General features: G+C 45.7%; 1 protein-coding gene and 1 pseudogene across 4 annotated transcripts in view; one reads left to right on the top strand and one right to left on the bottom strand.

Annotated features, from left to right (window-relative positions):
* The window catches only part of LOC309534145 (bactericidal permeability-increasing protein-like), a 40,479-nt gene extending 22,151 nt beyond the window's left edge, over nucleotides 1-18,328 (bottom strand). The window contains exons 1-2 of one of the 3 annotated variants that reach the window (XM_082226194.1): nucleotides 17,818-18,328; nucleotides 899-1,046 (exon numbers count right to left, since the gene is read on the bottom strand). In XM_082226194.1, the coding sequence (XP_082082320.1) occupies nucleotides 899-1,037 (139 nt within the window). In that variant the 5' untranslated portion in view covers nucleotides 1,038-1,046; nucleotides 17,818-18,328. Of the gene's footprint in view, nucleotides 1-898; nucleotides 1,047-1,264; nucleotides 1,346-7,278; nucleotides 7,533-17,817 lie in introns of those variants that run through there. The other 2 variants (XM_082226193.1, XM_082226195.1) reach the window with 2 other exon arrangements.
* Nucleotides 15,068-15,404, top strand: LOC309534632 (protein S100-A6 pseudogene; annotated as a pseudogene). The gene has a single exon. The product of its transcript is annotated as a protein S100-A6 pseudogene (transcript).
* Nucleotides 18,329-18,692: the final 364 nt, after the last annotated feature.

Genomic DNA, 18,692 nt, shown 5'->3' with positions numbered 1-18,692 from the left:
CCTGAGATCTTAGGTTCTGAGGTTCTCCTGGAATGACAACCCTGGCGTGTGGGTAGGTGAAGAATACCTTTGAGAAATAACTGCACAAAATCCTTTTCATACATACACACCTGCAAGCAAGCAACTCCCTTGCCCCACAGGAAAATCCAATGGTTCCCAAACTTTTTCAGGCCACCCCCCTCATCCCCAGTGACCCAACCCCAGTGCCTTTTTTTGGGGGGGGGCACATACCCATAGCTGTCAACGTTTCCCTTTTTAAAAGGGAAATTCCCTTATTCCGAATAGGATTCTTCGCGGGAAAAGTTGGCAGCTATGCGCACACCCCTAAACATTTTGTGAATTGTTGTACTTTTGTCTATTTCCTATATTTATTTCCCCTGACTTGAACTATAAAACGGTGATTTTCTTGAGTCAAAATGAGAGTACCCCTAAACATTTGATTTTTTAAAAAAGCACTGCCGTACCCAAGAAAAAACATTTTTGTTTCAGAATAGCGGTTTGCATAGCCCACTAAGGAAGATAATAGCGCAAGAAACTTCAAAGCAGTAACAATTAATTACACATTTATTCAATTAAAACTATTTAGTTTAATTAATTCGACAGAATTGATGAACTTGATCCAGTGACAGCAGCTTTTAAAAGTCTGTCGTTTGCACCTCTGGCGCCCCACGCCTTGCCTCTGAGGGTCTCCCTAGGTAATCCTGCCCCCCAAGCGGGTAGGACCACCCACCCCCCTTTGGGAACCACTGCCTTAATGCAAACATCACATTTTTAAAAGTACTTTCTGCACCAACAAGTTCTCAATTTGAGCATTTCTGGGAGACTCTCTCTCTCTTTTTAATCTCCCCCTTCCGTTTTGCTCAAGGCCAAGTACGGAGGTTGCTTTGAAGTCACGCACCATAATTCAGCCCCTTCTGGGTCACTTGGACCTTCAAGCCTCCATCCGCTCCCATGGCTGTCTGCACGCAAGAGGCCAAAAGAGCCATAGAAATTGGCCAGAGCATCCTCTGTAGGCCCAAGGTGCGTGCAAAGGTCATCTGAGTTACCTGGAGGAGAAAGGGGGGAAAGGTACTTAAAACGATGCTGTATGAGAAATGCCACCTGGTAGACGGAAAAAATGTTTCTGAGAGTTAGTGATCTAACACAGAGCCCTTCCTGCCTTCCCCCTCCCTCGCTCTTGTTAAGTTCTTTGATGATGTGAGAACAGTCTTTAAAGTCCTAATCAGTTGGGAGGAGGTGAAGGCCCCCCTCACGCCTTAATCACCTGTGGAGGACACAGTAGTTCTGGAAAGCTTCTTTGACGTTGGAAATTATTGTGGGAAAGTGAGTGGCTATCTATAAAATCGGGTGGTTTGGGCAGAGATTTTCAGAAGCTTCTGCATGGACTGATAGGCTGCAGGGCTGTGCAAACTGAAGCTACCAGGTGGAGTCACTTTACCGCTTCTTGAGGGCTTCCAAGTGGCAGATAGAAGTGCATGCTTGGTATGTATATATTGCTTGCTGTTTTGAAATAAAATCTTCTTCTTCCCACTCACTTGTGTTTTGCATTGCTCCTGAGTCTCCATTTTTAAAAGAACCACCTTGCATTTGGCAAGATGGGTGCAAAGGAGCACAACTGCACAAGAGCTATCTCAAAGTACTGAATATTTTTGATGACACCAATGTAGATGCTGAAAACACCCGTTCCACATTTGTAAGAACTTTATATTTAGTGTGGCGGCACCTGGAACTCCCTGCCTCTTAATCTCAAGCAGGCATCCTCACTGTATTATTTTCAGCCTCTTTCTCCATGTCTGGGCTGGCTTACCTAAACAAATATGTTTTTAGCAGGCAGCAAAAGAGTACAGTGAAGGCACCTGATTGAGGTCAACAGGCATGGAGTTCCAAAGCACAGCTGCCAGAATATCAAGTTCTTACAAACACAGTACTGGGCCAATTCCGCATATTGAAGCAGTTCAGAGTTATGGTAAGGTGATCTCACAGGTAAATTGGTCCCAAATCGTTAATGCTTTATATACTAATGGCAACGCTCTGAATATGGCTCAATAGCAAATCAGCAACCGGCACAGGTCTCTAAGCACAGGTGCAATATGCGTTATATGAAACATGGGTACGTATTATGGTGTTACAGATTTAGGGGGACCCCCCCCTAAACCCCAGAAATTAATAAATGGTAGGATTTTGCATCAACAGAAGTATAGTGTCCAGATCAAGGGAAGTAATAGTACCACGGCGTGGGTGGCGCTGTGGGTTAAACCACAGAGCCTAGGACTTGCCAATCAGAAGGTTGGCTGAGCTCCCATTGAGGTGAGGCAAACCTTCATGGCAAATAGCCATCAATAGCCCTCTCCCCTAATCTTCCTAAAGCCATCTTGGTGGGTGGCCATTTTTGCCCCTTTGGGGAGCAAGTTCCATAGTTTAAGTATGAACTGTGCGAAACTTTTTTTTTTTTTTTGGCCTTTTATAAAAACCCAGCTGATATAGAAATTCATTTGGGCTGCAAATCAGACAGCAGCTTCCCACACACATCTGAATGTGTAATTTAGTGATAAACCAGTAGCACCAGAAGCTGCACCCACAGAGGTAAAGGTTTTGCAGAATCGGCACATTTACCTCCCCTGAAGTTGTTTAAAAACCCATGCATTTTATTTTTTCCCAAAGAGGAGTGAGCAAATGAAGGCATATGAAACACTTGGTGTGATATTTATTTTAAAGGCAAATTCCATTACTTCAACCTCTCAAACTCCAAACCAGTTTCCCCTCTAAAGTAACAACAGCACCACAATATTATTATTTTTTGTTCTGTCTTTCAGGGCATATACCCTCGCAAAGTGACATAAAGAGAGAATTGTTTGATTTGTTTTCAGAGCTACAGTTCCTTCCTGGAAATGTGATATGGGAACCTCTGACCATATGCAAAGTGCATCCCCAAAGTCTCTGTGAATCTGTGCCAACATGCTTACTTCCTTCCTTGCTATTTATTTATTTATTTATTTATTTATATCAGAAAATTTATATACCCCTTGCTCAAAAAAAAAAGAAAAAAAAGAAAACAGAACAATCCTCCAAGCAGTGTGCAATTTCAATTATATAAATATATAATCTGGCTAAAATACGCAGACCAACAAATAATAATAATAATTTATTATTTGTACCCTTCCCCTCTGGCTGGGTTTCCCCAGCCACTCCGGGCAGCTTCCAACAAAGATGAAAAATACATTAAAACAAAAAGCAAGGATACAGAAAACCTTCACTGAAAACAGAGATAGCACATGCCTGCTGCCCTCGCAGAGACGTATTTTGCAGAGTGGTTTAACAGCCAATCTCTCTTTCCAGGGAACTCTGGGAACGGTCTCTCTCTGAGGGGAACTGAGGCCGCCCGACAACTCCCAGCACCCTTAGCAAACTACAGATCCCAGAATTCTCTGGGGGAAGCCATGGTGCTTTGAAGTGGCATCATGGGTGGTCTAAATGTTTGGTGTGAATGTGGCCCCAGCCAAGGAAAGGAGAAGGAGGAGAAGGGTTTGCACAGCAAAGAGGGGGTCGTGTCACCCCCAAGATGACAGGGGCCTGGTCAGGCTCAAAAACAGAAGACAGGAGAAGACGGGGGGGGGGAGGGGAGAGAGAATTATGCCAGCTGATGGACTTGTAGCCAGAGGAGGTAGAATGAGTACCTGTCCGTGTTTCTGCAAAGCAGCTGGCTGATGTGTTGGAGCTGACGGTGTCTTAGATGGAAGGTGCTCCAGCCCTTGATGCAGAAGGCAATGGTCCAACCACTCACTGGGGCTTCCTACTGCTGCCCTGTTAATGCCACTGCAAAAAGAAACAGCTACTTATATGGCCCTTTGGCCATTGTGCTCTGCAGGAGAAGGCACCTTGCAGATACCGTCTTATCAGGAGGTCTGTAGACGCCGACCAGATAAGGCGCCACCTCTATCATCTGTTGAAGACTGTCCATTTCCAGGAAGCCTTTTAAGGGACAACCTCTATCCCAGTATCATCAGATTGAAAGTTGTTTTCCTGCATGTGACGCTTCACCCAGAAGCTGCCGTTGCGATGCAGAATGCTGCAGCACAATTGCTGACGGGAGTGAGACCCTGTCAGGTTGTACAGGGCTGCCCCAGATGATGATTTGTTACCAGGCAGAGATCAAGGTGCCACTACAGTGGTACCTCAGGTTACATACGCTTCAGGTTAAATACGCTTCAGGTTACAGACTCCACTAACCCAGAAACAGTGCTTCAGGTTAAGAACTTTGCTTCAGGATGAGATCAGAAATCGTGCTCCAGCGGCAGCAGGAGGCCCCATTAGCTAAAGTGGTGCTTCAGGTTAAGAACAGTTTCAGGTTAAGAACGGACCTCCGGAACGAATTAAGTACTTAACCAGAGGTACCACTGTATTAGTATAAAAAGAAAGTACTGTACTTAGTAGCTTGGGAACAGTTTATCTGAAGGGCAGAGGAAAGCGGCCAAGGAGAAAACCGTACACAAGGTCAGAGTGGAGTCCCTAAATTGATTGGACGGCACCTTGTATGCCTCTTTCCAGCAACTCCTGCAGCCAAACTGGTGCCAAACATATTGCTCTACTTTTCTTTGGACAACATCAGTGAGGCCAGGCTCAGGACCTCCAGACACACTGCCCATGAGAGTGATATTTTTATTGTTTTATCCTTTTTGGGTAAACTGCTTTGAGGTTTGTTTGCTTGCTTGTTTTACAATAAAGCAGTACAGTCATACTTTGGTTGCTGAACGCCTTGGAACTCGTATGTTTTAGCTCCTGAACGATCGGAAACCAGAAGCATGTGTTCCGGTTTTCGAATGATTTTTGGGAGCCGGACATCCGGCGCTGCTTCCGATTGGCTGCAGAAGCTGTGCTTTGGTTTCCAAATGTTTTGGAAGTTGAACAGATTTCTGAAACTGATTCCAGCTAAGAACGGTTTAAAGCAACACAGTAAATAATAGCAGGCAAATTTAAAAGCAATATTGAGCAGACACCCAGGGGCAGAGACCTATTCCTCTTGGCAGAATTGTTTCCAGAAAGTGCAGATAGCTGGTGCCTGTCGTATCTCGAAATAAAGATTGCCCTAAACTGCCTTGCTATCATGTCTCTTAATTATAAAAGGAAGGAGGCAATAATTCTGCTGAAGCAATATGTCTGGGTAACTTCTAGAGGGGAGCCTCAGGCCATTGAAAGCTCTTGACTGGTTTTTATGGGGGGTGGAGGGAAAAGGAAGACGTAATCATCTCTTGCCTTTGCACTTCCAGAAGGAGTCTGGTGCTCTCTTCTTTAACTTTATAGTTACAAACGATAAGAGAGGGTGGGAAGATTTGCAGCTAAAACAAAGGATTTAGCAAGAGGTTCTGCAATTGTTCCCTGAGTTAATGCAACAGAATCTCTTGTCTTACTTCTCGACGCCGAGCTTCTTTCTCAGGTGCAGTCTACCATCCTGATAGCAAAAGCATGATTCAGGGAATACATTGTAACACTGCTCTCTAGAGTCTCAGGTGAGGATCCATTTATAACACTGGCAGAGCAAAAGTTACCACTGAACCATGCCCCTCACAAGACTTCCTATCTGAGCATGTGTGGCTCTGCGTATGGATTGTGCAACCACTGAGCTCATGTGCAAACAGCTTTTCTATAATTTTATAACGACCCAGCAAGACTCTTCTCATTGTGCAAAAAATTAAAAGTCGATGCCCTCTGCAGCCCAAGCAGATACACCTGACCAACATAGCCAACTAATTCCACTAATTCCATGAAATTACGATGGACCACCTGAGAAGATGAAGATTGATTTGGAGCAAGAACAATAAAGCAAGATGAGTGCCACAACCCCAGAGTCAGCCATGAATGGACCTAATGGTCAGGGGTCCCTTTACCTTACCTTTACAACTCCACTAGTATCTCTCGGTATTGTGAATAACACCTAACTTACCTTTTGTTGGTCTCTTCATGAACTTATCTAAAAGACTGAGTTAAGCATTTGAAAAATCTATTGAAACCAGACATTATAAGTTCATCTTAGGTTGGGTAGTTTGCAAGTCTCTGTGGCTTTGTTTGATGTTTTGTATTTTTCTCCGAAGGTTGGTAAAGAATGTATAATTACTGTTCTGTGTATATTAATTGCCAACGTGTTGCATGAGTCGCACTATTCCCAACAGCAAGGGCTGGCGGACTGGGCTCCCTCGCCCACTTGCTTGCACACCTCAATGCAACCTCAGCTCCTGGCAACCAGCAGCCCCTGGCCAGTCCCAGAGGCACCATCCGCCTGCGGAGCTTATAGCTGGGGCTGTTGCAACAAACAGCCCTGGAAGCCTTTGGGAGGTAGAGGCGCAATAGGGCGTAAGAGGAGGGAAGGAAGGAAAGAGGGTGCCCGTGGCACCCCTGACCATCCTTCAAAGCACCCCAGGGTGCCACGGCACACTCGTTGAAAACGAGTGTTGTGAAAGAGGGAAAAGAACGTTTCTCTGTCTACTTTCTGCCTGTCACGCATCATATTTCTGGGCCTCATCAATAGGAGTATAGCATCTAGATCAAGGGAAGTAATAGTGCCACTGTATTCTGCTCTGGTCAGACCTCACCTGGAGTACTGTGTCCAGTTCTGGGCACCACAGTTCAAGAAGGACACTGACAAACTGGAACGTGTCCAGAGGAGGGCAACCAAAATGGTCAAAGGCCTGGAAACGATGCCTTATGAGGAACGGCTAAGGGAGCTGGGCATGTTTAGCCTGGAGAAGAGGAGGTTAAGGGGTGATATGATAGCCATGTTCAAATATATAAAAGGATGTCACATAGAGGAGGGAGAAAGGTTGTTTTCTGCTGCTCCAGAGAAGGGGACACGGAGCAATGGATCCAAACTACAAGAAAGAAGATTCCACCTAAACTTCCTGACAGTAAGAGCTGTTCGACAGTGGAATTTGCTGCCAAGGAGTGTGGTGGAGTCTCCTACTTTGGAGGTCTTTAAGCAGAGGCTTGACAACCATATGTCAGGAGTGCTCTGATGGTGTTTCCTGCTTGGCAGGGGGTTGGACTCGATTGCCCTTGTGGTCTCTTCCAACTCTATGATTCTATGATCTTAGAGACTGTTGTCATGTCTCCTCTTCCTTTTCTGTAAAAGGTCCCAAACTCTGCAACCTTTCTCCATAGCGGAGTCTTTCCCTTGACCAAACCTTCAGAAGTCCTGCCACCCCAAGTAGCCAGGTGGGCTACCCAGTCAGTTCGGCCACCAGCCCTCTTGAAACCCTAGAATGCAAATCTTGAAGAAGTGTTACTTACGAGAGTCTTGAGCTCCCAAGGCATCAGCTGGACACTATCCGATGATCTTATCAACCCTCCTGGAGCCTTTATAATTCTTCCCCGCCATTCCTAGACTTCCCTATATTGCAAGTGATTGACAGTAATTCGTCAGTCCGGGGCCCATGGAATGCCCCCACAGTTCCCCAATCTCTAGTCACACCACCGGAGAGGAAGAAAGGAAGTGATGATTGTTTTATCTGGGTGTTGTACCCTGGGGTGTTCTCTCTCTTGTGAGAAAATCCAACCACATCATTTATCATCGGAGGAACTCCGGCGGAATGACGAAAGGCTGATTGTCTTTGATATTGACACAGATGAAGGTTGCCCAATATATTCGACGTTTGTGGGCAGCCTGAATGTCATGTCAGGTTCAGCACAAGGAAGTGTAATGAGATGAACCTTCGGGCAAAATAATATTCATCCTAAGTTCAAATATGCAGTGACGTTGTCTAAACTCCTGATGAGCAACCAGGGAAAAAAGTATACCGTATTTTCCCATGTATTAAACACCCCCATGTATAAGATGACCCCTGTTTCCAAAATTAAGAAAATGAAAGAACAATGGCAAGAGAAGTTGATGAACCATGTGGAACTGGCAAAAATGACAGGTAAACTAAGAGAAAAAGACAACAGAGACTTTGAAAAAGATTGGGAACCATTCATATTATATTTGCAGAAACAAAGAAAGTCAACAGACTTGATGGCAGGATTTAAATAAACATCCACATCATTAGCATCAGAAAATGTTTAGAAGATAGTGAAATAAGATGATGTAGTTAATTTTATTTTTATGTTTATAGGTTTGATGTTTTGTTATTAATAACTTTTTCTGTTAAGAGATAGCAAAGTGGGTGAAAATAGAACCAAAACAGAAGTGGAAGTTGGGGGAAGCCTTGGAGGGGAGGGAGGGAGGAATATATAGTAAATGTTAATAATTTGAGATAAATGGACTTTATGGAACTTGCCGAACTGACTAGGAGACTCCATGTCCAGAGAGAACAGATGATGGAAGAAGATTGGAAGAAGTTTAAGGAATATTTGAAAAAAAATGTTAATATTTAAATCTTAGAATAGCTTTGGAAGTTGATTTAGGCTGTAAGGTTAGAAGTAGAAGATAGTGTATTTTAAAATAGAATTATTTGTAAGTGATAAAATGTGAAGATTTTTATGGTTAAAGTAAGAGTGATAAAAAAAGGTTAGAAATTATGATTATGATATATGTAAACTGCTAAAGATGAGGTAAAATGAAAATCATATAGGGGGGACTTGGGGAAGCCCAATTAACAATGTTTAGTAAAAATAAGGATAAGACAAGAATCTGTTAGTATTGTTTGTTTTTCTGTTTGTGTTATCAAATGAATAAAAAAAATTTTGGGGGGGGGAAAGAATTTGAGATGTATGTAATGAATGAAAAAGGGAAATGAATAAACAAAATTTAAAAAGAAAGAAAATGAAACCCTAAACTAGAAGTGAAAATCTGGATGATTGGCGGCGGCAGGTTTTTGATCTTTTGGGGGGGCGATCACCCTCAAAGTTTCCAGCATGAGCTGCATGCAGTGCACAGTGGTGAAGAAGCAAAGGCTGTGACTGGGGGGACACCCAACCCTCCACACCCCCCCAGTGGCAGGATGCCAAGGAGGAGTCGGGGGAAGGCAGCGACCGCTCTGCACCAGGCCTTGCCTTTGAGCAAACTGAGCTGAGGAAGGTGGTGAGCAGAGTGGGAGTTTGAGAGGGGAATAGGTCTTGGTGTTTCAATTTCTGGGAATGGAGTTGAGAGATGACCTAACCTGGGGAGAAAAGACCTGATGAAGAGAGCACAGCAAAGGTTATATTTTCTGAGAATTCTCCAGGAAAACAATCTCTCCAAGGACCTGTTGGTGGCATTTTACCATTGTACTGTGGAGAGTGCATTAACTTATGGTCTGTGTGTGTGGTTTGGGAGCTGCACGGTCAGGGAAAAAAACAATGCTGTCCAGGGTTGTAAAGACTGCGGAGAGAATAATTGGGTGCACTCATCCCACCTTGGATCAAATCTACGCTTCCAGGTGCCATAAGAAAGCTGCAGAGATAGCACAGGATAGTGCGCACCCCGGAAATGATCTCTTTCAGCTTCTGCCTTCTGGAAGAAGGTACAGGGTTATAAAGACTAGGATTAGCCGCCTGAGAAACAGTTTCTATCCAAATGCGATTTTGGTTTTAAATGCAGTGTAAGGTAGTGTCAAGGGACGCGGGTGGTGCTGCGGGTTAAACCACAGAGCCTAGGACTTGCCAATTAGAAGGTCGGCGGTTCGAATCTCCGCGACGGGGTGAGCTCCCGTTGCTCGGTCCCTGCTCCTGCCAACCTAGCAGTTTGAAAGCATGTCAAAGTGCAAGTAGATAAATAGGTACCACTCTGGCGGGAAGGTAAACGGTGTTTCCGTGTGCTGCTCTGGTTCGCCAGAAGCGGCTTAGTTAATGCAGAGGTCTGCAAGTTAGCAACTCCTCAGCACTGGTCAACAAAATTAATGCAGATTCACCAAGCTTTGATTCACAGAGGTTCATGCTTTCTTCAGTGGCATTAAAGATTAGAAACTTGCTTTTTAAAAAGAAAAGGGGAGAAATAGAATGAAAACTGGGGTTCTCAGGATGCCAGTTACTGGAGATTGCATCAAATATGCATAGCCCTGTTGTGTAATTAGCAAGTGAAACTGCACACCATCAGGTTTAATTGTTTGTGTAAGAAAGAATCCCATTATTTCTGCCTAGGCAAGAGTTCTGTCTCAATCTAAGTCAGAGACTTGTCTCCTGAATACAGTGGTACCTTGGGTTAAGAACTTAATTCGTTCTGGAGGTCCGTTCTTAACCTGAAACTGTTCTTAACCTGAAGCACCAGTTTAGCTAATGGGGCCTCCTGCTGTCGCTGTGCAATTTCTGTTGTCATCCTGAAGGAAAGTTCTTAATCCGAGGTACTATTTCTGGGTTAGCAGAGTCTTTAACCTGAAGCGTCTGTAACCTGAGGTACCACTGTACCAGAATTGCAAAACACTTCCTGACTGTCTCTATCTTCAGGTGGGATTCAATCACACGCCTGCAAACCCAGGTTGTGCAACTATAGCTCACTGGGAGGTCTTGCACAACAAGACCACTTTCCCTAATCACTGGACTTTTTGCTATGAGGAAAGTGAAATTGAAATGCCCTGGGAAGCGCAGGATTGCGTTTGCTTTGAAACAAATCAGGAGCGAATGCTCGTGAATCAGCTGGCATTGTCTAACCTCCCTGCAAATGATTCAGGGTAAACGCCCAAGAAACCCGTCGTCTGAAAGGTCCTGAGCCGCTTGGAATCCGCCAGTGGTTCCCGCATCACAAGGGGGTTGGACTAGATGACCCTTGGGGTCCCTTCCCAAGCTACAATTCTGTGATTCACCGGCGCTCCTCAAAATATCACTGCTGCAAAGAACTCTGGTCTCGCTGCTCCATTGAGAGAGGATCGCTCAGGGCAGCAGTGGTTTGGGTCCCAGGCTGGTGAACGGCAGGAAGGGGTATCGTATTATTATTATTATTATTATTATTATTATTATTATTATTATTATTGATACAGCAAGAAAAGAAAGAGAAAGAGAAAACACAGAAACAGAATTACACATAGGAATAACAATAAACAGAAAATTTTCTTAACAAACACTAAAACATGGTCTTTACACTATCGACCTGACCTCCCGTCTATTCCTTATTTCAATTTCACATTCCTTATTGCCAATACACACTTTTTATCATAATTTAACTTTTTCTTAATATATCTTAACTCTTATGCCTAACTTGCAACTACTACTGAAGTTCCTTGAATGCTGCAACAGAGTTTAGACTACTATATTTATATTTCAAATATTCTTTGAAAACCTCCCGTTTTGAGACAAATTCCTGTTTTGGTTTATTCTTCATTTTTTCTGATAGACCATCTACTCTGGCATATTCTGTCAGCTTTTGGATCCATTCATGTATAGAGGGAATTTCAATACGCTTCCATTTTGCAAAAGATAAGAACTCTTGCTGCCGCCATGGCGTATAAAAAGATAAACTTCATTTTTTGTAGAATGTCCAAATCTGTAACTCCCAGGAGATAGGCCTCTGGTTTTTTATTAAAATAGATCTTTAGCATTTTTTGCAAGAGAAAACAATGACAAACCTAGACAGCATATTAAAAAGCAGAGACATCACCTTGCCAACAAAGGTCTGTCTAGTTAAAGCTATGGTTTTCCCAGTAGTGATGTATGGAAGTGAGAGCTGGACCATAAAGAAGGCTGATCGCCGAAGAATTGATACTTTTGAATTATGGTGCTGGAGGAGACTCTTGAGAGTCCCATGGACTGCAAGAAGATCCAACCTCTCCATTCTTTAGGAAATCAGCCCTGAGTGCTCACTGGAAGGACAGATCCTGAAGCTGAGGCTCCAAGACTTTGGCCACCTCATGAGAAGAGAAGACTCCCTGGAAAAGACCCTGATGTTGGGAAAGATGGAGGGCACAAGGAGAAGGGGACGACAGAGGACGAGATGGTGGGACAGTGTTCTCGAAGCTGCCAGCATGAGTTTGACCAAACTGCAGGAGGCAGTGGAAGACAGGAGTGCCTGGCGTGCTCTGGTCTGTAACCTGAAGCGTATGTAACCTGAAGTGTCTGTAACCCGAGGTACCACTGTAATGCAAAATGAATTCATCCGTTCCAGACTTTTAAAAACAACCCCTAAAACAGCAGTTTAGCATGAATTTTGCTAACGAGTCCATTGATCCATAAAATGAAAGGAATAAACAATAGACTACAGTCAATCAATCAATCAATCAATCAATCAGTAGCTGAACTGGGTTCCACACAGTCACAAAAACAAAAAAGAGGCACAAAAACACAAAATAAAAAACAGACAGACCTCAGAGTAACACTCAAAACGGAAGTGTGGCACTCAGATCGGAAGCATAACACTCAAAACGGAGCATGTTTAGCTTCCGAAAACACTTAGTTCTGGGTTTGCAGTGTTTGGGTTCCAAGTTGTGTGAGTTCCAAGGCGTTGGATAACCAAGGTACCACTGTGCTCATATTCGGAGAAGGGCCTCTGAGATCCAAGGACCGAAGTTTGTCATCCTTGCTCTGAGAGTGGCTCACGTTGGACGCAACCCTCAGGCACGCCTTATATTCACATAGTGGGAATTTATTTATTATTTATTTGTGGCATTTATATTCTGGCTTTCCTCCAAGGAGCTACATGGCTCTCTCTTTCCTCATTTTGTCCTCACAACAACCCTGTGAATTAGGTTGATTCCTGTGACTGCAAGGAATTCCTACACTGCAAGGCGTTGGACCACAGGACCCTTTGAGACCCCTTCCAATTCCATGGTTCTGAGAATGGGGATTTGAACCCAGTTCTCCCAGGTCCTAGTCTGACACTCTAACCACTCTGCCACATTGGCTGTCTTGTGAGTAATTGCTCACTGAGGAGGATCCATCAGATTATGGTGGAATCCGGACTCAGAGGAAGCTGTGCTGATAAAAAGACAGTTGGAAAAATATATGTTAACAAGGCTGTATTCGACGGATGAAAGTACATGATGTTTGACATGACTGAGAATCGTGGACTCAGGGACAAAGAATTATGAAGCGTTAAAATCAAGATGTGGAAAATATGGAAACAACAAGGAGAAGCAGGACTAAGATGTGGAGATTTGCTTCAGAGATCCAGACTGTGGGGAGCTCTGAAAAAATTAATAAATATAATTTGGCTTATAATTTGGTCTTTTTTATTTTAGTTTTTTATTTTAATTGAAGTGTTATGATTGGATATACTGTATTAATTGGATGTTTCTTGTTGGAAAATCAGTAAAAATGATTTTAAAAAAGAAAAAAGATTATGGTGGAATCCAGGTAGGCAAGACACTTCTGGCAGCTCAAGGTCACCAATGCTGATGGCAAGGTCCTGACCCAAGAAGTTGGTCTTGGTCAGGATGGTGGTAAGACTGAAATCCCGGCAGGCTTGAGCAAAATGGTTGGTGAGTCTCTGAAGAGCTTCCTCAGAGTGCGCTGTCAAGGCTGCGTCATCTGCAAACAACATCTCTCGGATAAGGACCCCCAACACTTTTGTCTTGGTGCAGAGATGTGCCAGGATGAACACACACTACACGCACGTGTGTTATTCCCTGAATGAAAGTACACACCCTCTTCAGCTGAGCAGAAGACATTTGAGAGCAACAGGCAAAGGAAAATGCCAAAGGGAGTTAAGAACACAGCCCTGTTTCACACTATTTATCGGGAAGGAATCCGAGGATGAGCTGTTCACATGGAAGGACACAATCATCTTGTGAAGCTAAGGAGGCCATCCTATCTTGTTGAGTCAAAGGTCAACAACTGTGGTGTAGTGGTTAAGAGCGGTGAACTCATAATCTGGTGAACTGAGTTCGCTTCCCTGCTCCTCCACATGCAGCTGCTGGGTGACCTTGGGCCAGTCACACTTCTCTGAAGTCTCCCAGCCTCACTCACCTCACAGAGTGTTTGTTGTGGGGGAGGAAGGGAAAGAAGATTGTTAGCCGCTTTGAGACTCCTTAAAGGTAAAGGGACCCCTGACCGTTAGGTCCAGTCACGGATGACTCTGGGGTTGCAGCGCTCATCTCACTTTACTGCCTGAGGGAGCCGGTGTACAGCTTCTGGGTCATGTGGCCAGCATGACTAATCCGCTTCTGACGAACCAGAGCAGCGCACGGAAACGCTGTTTACCTTCCCGCCGGAGTGGTACCTATTTATCTACTTGCACTTTGAGGTGCTTTCGAACTGCTAGGTTGGCAGGAGCAGGGACTGAGCAACGGGAACTCACCCCATCGCAGGGATTCGAACCGCCGAACTTCTGATCAGCAAGTCCTAGGCTCTGTGGTTTAACCCACAGCGCCACCAGCGTCCCCTTTTAGGGTAGTGACAAAGCAGGATATCAAATCCAAACTTCTTCTTCTTCTTCTTCTTCTTCTTCTTCTTCTTCTTCTTCTTCAGGCCGATGAAGGCAATGTACAAGGGGCGTCTCTGCTCTCAAAAGTCTTCCGCAGCTGGCACAGAGAGAAAATCATGCAGACTGTTGACCTCTGAGCTCTGAAGTTGCATTGTGACTGTCTGCGAGTGACTGCAATCTGTTGAGAACTACCCAGGCCAAAGCTTTCCCCACAGTACTCAGCAGGGAGATTCCATGGTTGCAATCATAGCGGTCACCTTTGTTCATGTAGAGGGTCACGATGCTGGAGTCGTGCATGTCTTGTGGTATGGATCCTTGTTCCCAACACTGCAAAAGGAGGAGGCTGTGGAGGTGTTGTCCTGAGGGAGGAATTTAAGACAGCTTTCAGAACTTCTGCTGGGATTCTGTCCGGATTGCTGTGTCAGAGGCTGTGTTTTCCTGAGTGCAGTTCATAATAGTGCTCTGCCCATCGCTACATGTGCTTGTTGTAGTCTGCAATGATCTCTCCCCACAAGGTTTTCAGTGGTGCAATTTTCCCAACTGCTGGTCCAAAGGCTTTCTTCGTGCCTTCGTACATTTTGCAAGAGTTGCCAGTGTCCCCAGTGAGTTGGATGCTCTCACGCAGCTCTAGCCAGTAGTCATTGGCAAAACATCCGGCAATCTGTTGGGCATCGCCTTTCTCAGCACTGCAAGCATCTTTCAGCAGGGTGCAAGCTTGAAGTTCAGGAGAGCCTCACACTTTGCAGCGATAACAGGTTCCATGTTGACCACTTTCCCCATCGCCTCCTGCTACTCAGCACTGGACCATCTTGCTTCTGATCTCTCGCCATGGCAGCACCTCTTGACCAAGCTATTGGCCTGCTGGTTGCCACCTTCCACAAATAGGCCAGCAAGGGTGGCGACAAGAACACCCTAAGCAAGAAGGAATTGAAGGAGCTGATACAGAAAGAGCTCACTGTTGGGCCGAAACTGCAGGATGCAGAGATACAGGCATTAATGAAAGATCTGGAATTCAATGGGGACCAAGTGGTGAACTTCCAGGGATACGTCACTTTCCTGGCTGCCCTGGCAATGATTTACAAGGAAGCTTTGAGTTTGTAAATGTACAACCCGGTGGGCCGAGGTGTCGTGGTTTGGAATTATACCTCTGTAGGCGGTTTCACGCCCAATAAAATTTAAGGTTTGTAAAAAAACAAAAACAGGTTCCATGTCCTTTAGGTTGATCCCAAATCAGTTGGGGGTCTGCTTCTCTCCTTTGCCAAAGGAAGACCCGGCTGTGTTGTAGATTGCGTCTTTGATGTGGTTCCACCTTGCTTCAACAAGATCTCTGGAGCAGTTGAGTAGAGCTTGTTCGACGGAATCAGAGAAGCGTCCACAAGATCTGTTGTGGTGTTGATGCTGTGACACCCTCCGTCTTATGCTCAGGTTGTATATGTGTGCAAATAAAACCATATATCCTAAAGTCTCAGTTGGCCTTCATTCCAAGGAAACTGAACCCTGGCTGGAGCCCCTCTGCTCGGATATTGGTGTGATGGCCTGGGAATCCGATTCAGAGGGTGAACCGGAGGAATCCCAGCCTGTACAGGAGTTCCCGCCTCCAGGGCCGGCTGAACTGGGGCAGGGCCTTGATTCTGAGGCGCCTGTACCTGTGCCGGATCCTCAGGAGCAGGCACCAGGTGAATCCACTCTGGCTCCAGAGGTGGTTGAGGACTCAATGCCTACAGGTGAGTCTCCCCCTGGGCCCAGTAACCCTTCAGCCTCTCCTGAGCTGCAGAGGCTGAGGGCAGAGAGGCAAAACATCCGGCAATCTGTTGGGCATCCCAGGAGGAGTGCTCGCCTTAAGGCCAGGGGAGGTGGGTCTCCTGGGGGCCGGGACCGCCCCTGGCCTCAGAGAAGATAAAGGCCAGTCAGCCCGGTCCCAGGTTGCGGGAGCAACGTCGTTGTTGAGTACCTGTTCCTGCCCGGACCCAGACCTGACCCTCCAGTGTTCCTGTCCCCGCCCGGCTTCCTGCTTCGGACCTCACCCGCTCCTTGTGAACTGTTTCCAGGCTAGTGACCCAGGACCGGACTTTGACTACGCCAATGGTATCCTTCCCCACGGGACCAGCACAATTGGTGTAGCATGTAAAACACAGACAGACAGACAACGCAGATTTGTATGCATTGCATTGCTTCACTCCACTAGGCAAAGGTGAAGGGACCCCTGACCATTAGGTCCAGTCGTGGCCGACTCGGGGGTTGCGGCGCTCATCTCGCTTTACTGGCCGAGGGAGCCGGTTAGAAAAGGACGTGGTGAAATCTTGGTCTGTGTCAGGGTTCGTTGTTGGAAACTGAGCTGATCAAAGGGAAAAGGCACCCAGACTCCCTCAGATGGAACAGGGAGAGGCTGGCAAAGTTTGCAGCAACCTAGTCAGCTGAAAAGAAGCGGTTTCCCGACTGACCGACTCTGCTCTGACATTGCAATTTGCTGCTTACGGATTTGCAGAGAGTGGCGGACTCTTTTTCTTTGGAGGTTTTTAAGCAGAGGTTGAGTGGCTGTCTGTCAGGGATTTTTCAACTGTGGTTCCTTCATTGCAGGGGGTTGGACTAGATGACCCTCAGAGGTCTGTTGGTGGACCTCCTGAGTCTCTGGCATAAAGACAACAAAAGAGGGATCTGCCTTATACTGAGTCAGATGATTGGCCCATCCTGCTGCAATATTCTCTACACGGACTGGCAGCAGCACTCTGGAATTTCAAGCAGGGTTCTCTCCCTGGAGATGACATTGGGGTATTCCAGCTAGATAGGCAGGGGGTACAACAACAACAACAACAACAACAACAACAACAACAACAACAACAACAGTTGTGACCTCCTGCTTCCAAAGTCACCCATTGCTCCACCACTGAGTTATTGTCATCCTTCCAAGGTACAGGATTCTTCTTTTTAGCTAAGACAGAACGAAAAGATAGATCCTAGAATCTGGTAGGTCCAGCAATTCTCTCCACCCCAAATTTATAGACTTGGGTAGGGGTACCAAATTAAATAGTCTAAAATGTATTCAGCACAAATATAGAGCCAAATATAGAGTCAAGCACACAACACACATCCTAAACTGATGCCCGAACTGAGAACATCTTGGCTTTTCTCTCGTCTTTGGACATAGATAAAGCTTTGTGCCATCTATGAATTTATCTATTCCTCTTTTAAAGCCACCTGGCATGGACTGAAGCTGCAGTCCCACCCAACCTTCCTGGGTGTAAGTTCCATGAAGAAGAGTGGGACTTACTTCTGAGTAAACACCCAAGAGGCTATTGCACTGTGAACTCACTTTTTTCAGCGGGCTTTAAAGCACACCAAAGGCAGAATCGCAATTCTCCCTCGCCTTGTGCTTGAAACACTCAGCGCAGCCGGTGATTAATGTTCCTTCCCAACCTCAACAGCTATTAAGTAATTGTCGGAGGCTGGTCTGCCAGCTGCCCTCAACAGCCCGGAGCTGAAAGATCCTCGCTGCAATTTCAGGACTCAAGTCACGATGAAAAGAGCCTCGGATTCTGGTTAAGTCCCACCGCTCACGAACTCACCTGGAGCCCGATGGTCAGAGGTGCGATCGCAGTCTTCCCCAAAAACCTTTGGATTAATGGGAGGAGTTGTCAGCACACCTGTTCAGGTACCTGCCTGTTGCTTCCCGAGGGCATCTTACTAGGAAGGAGTCCAACCAGTAGCTCCCAACCAAGGCAGGATCCTGGCAAGGACACACCTCTCCAACAGGTTTCGAAGCTTTTCCCCAATCTGGTTGGACCAGTAAGTCTCCATTGGTGCTGACTCTTCTTCCCAAAAGACATTTCCTCCCCGGCTGAGTCACCGACACCCCAAAGTTGGTTTAAGAGGGAGGTGATGCTAGAACCACATCTAGGCATTTTGCAAGTTGCCTTTGCTGTGGGTACCAGCGGTTCCTGTGTCCAGAGAAACTCTCCCAGCCGCCACCCAAAGGCTCCTCACCTGTCAAGAGCCGCACTCTGACAAACCAAACATGGCCTCAGGGAGAGATTTCCAGCAAAGGGTGATGGTGGCTGGTAAAGAGCGTCTCACGGAGCAGGGTGGTTTAGGGGTTGAAATTAGGGAATGGGATTAATTCCATAACATCTGGGCCTGCTTAGACACGTTTTCCTAGGCCTTGGGTAACAAAGAACCCCATTTCAACATCTGTTTTCTTTATGTATTCAAGGGACGAAGAGGGAGCCAAACCTAATTAAGTGTCAACAATGCTGGTGACACCCGTCATTTAAGCTGTAGAGGAGCAGTTGGATTGTGGGTGATAGTTGTGATGGCTTTGCTCTGCAACTCAACAGCTTTCGGAATTTTTGCTTTTTGAAATATGGCAGCCCTAGATAGGCCATTGGCCTAATCTTCTGCTGTTCTTTCCAGAGAAACTGGAGCTATCCAGCCAGCATAAACC

The sequence above is a fragment of the Podarcis vaucheri genome, assembly GCF_965113315.1.
Source record: "Podarcis vaucheri genome assembly, chromosome: 6".
Taxonomy (NCBI): domain Eukaryota; kingdom Metazoa; phylum Chordata; class Lepidosauria; order Squamata; family Lacertidae; genus Podarcis; species Podarcis vaucheri.
Note: the sequence above shows the minus strand (reverse complement) of the source record. Positions and strands in the feature narration are given on the sequence as shown.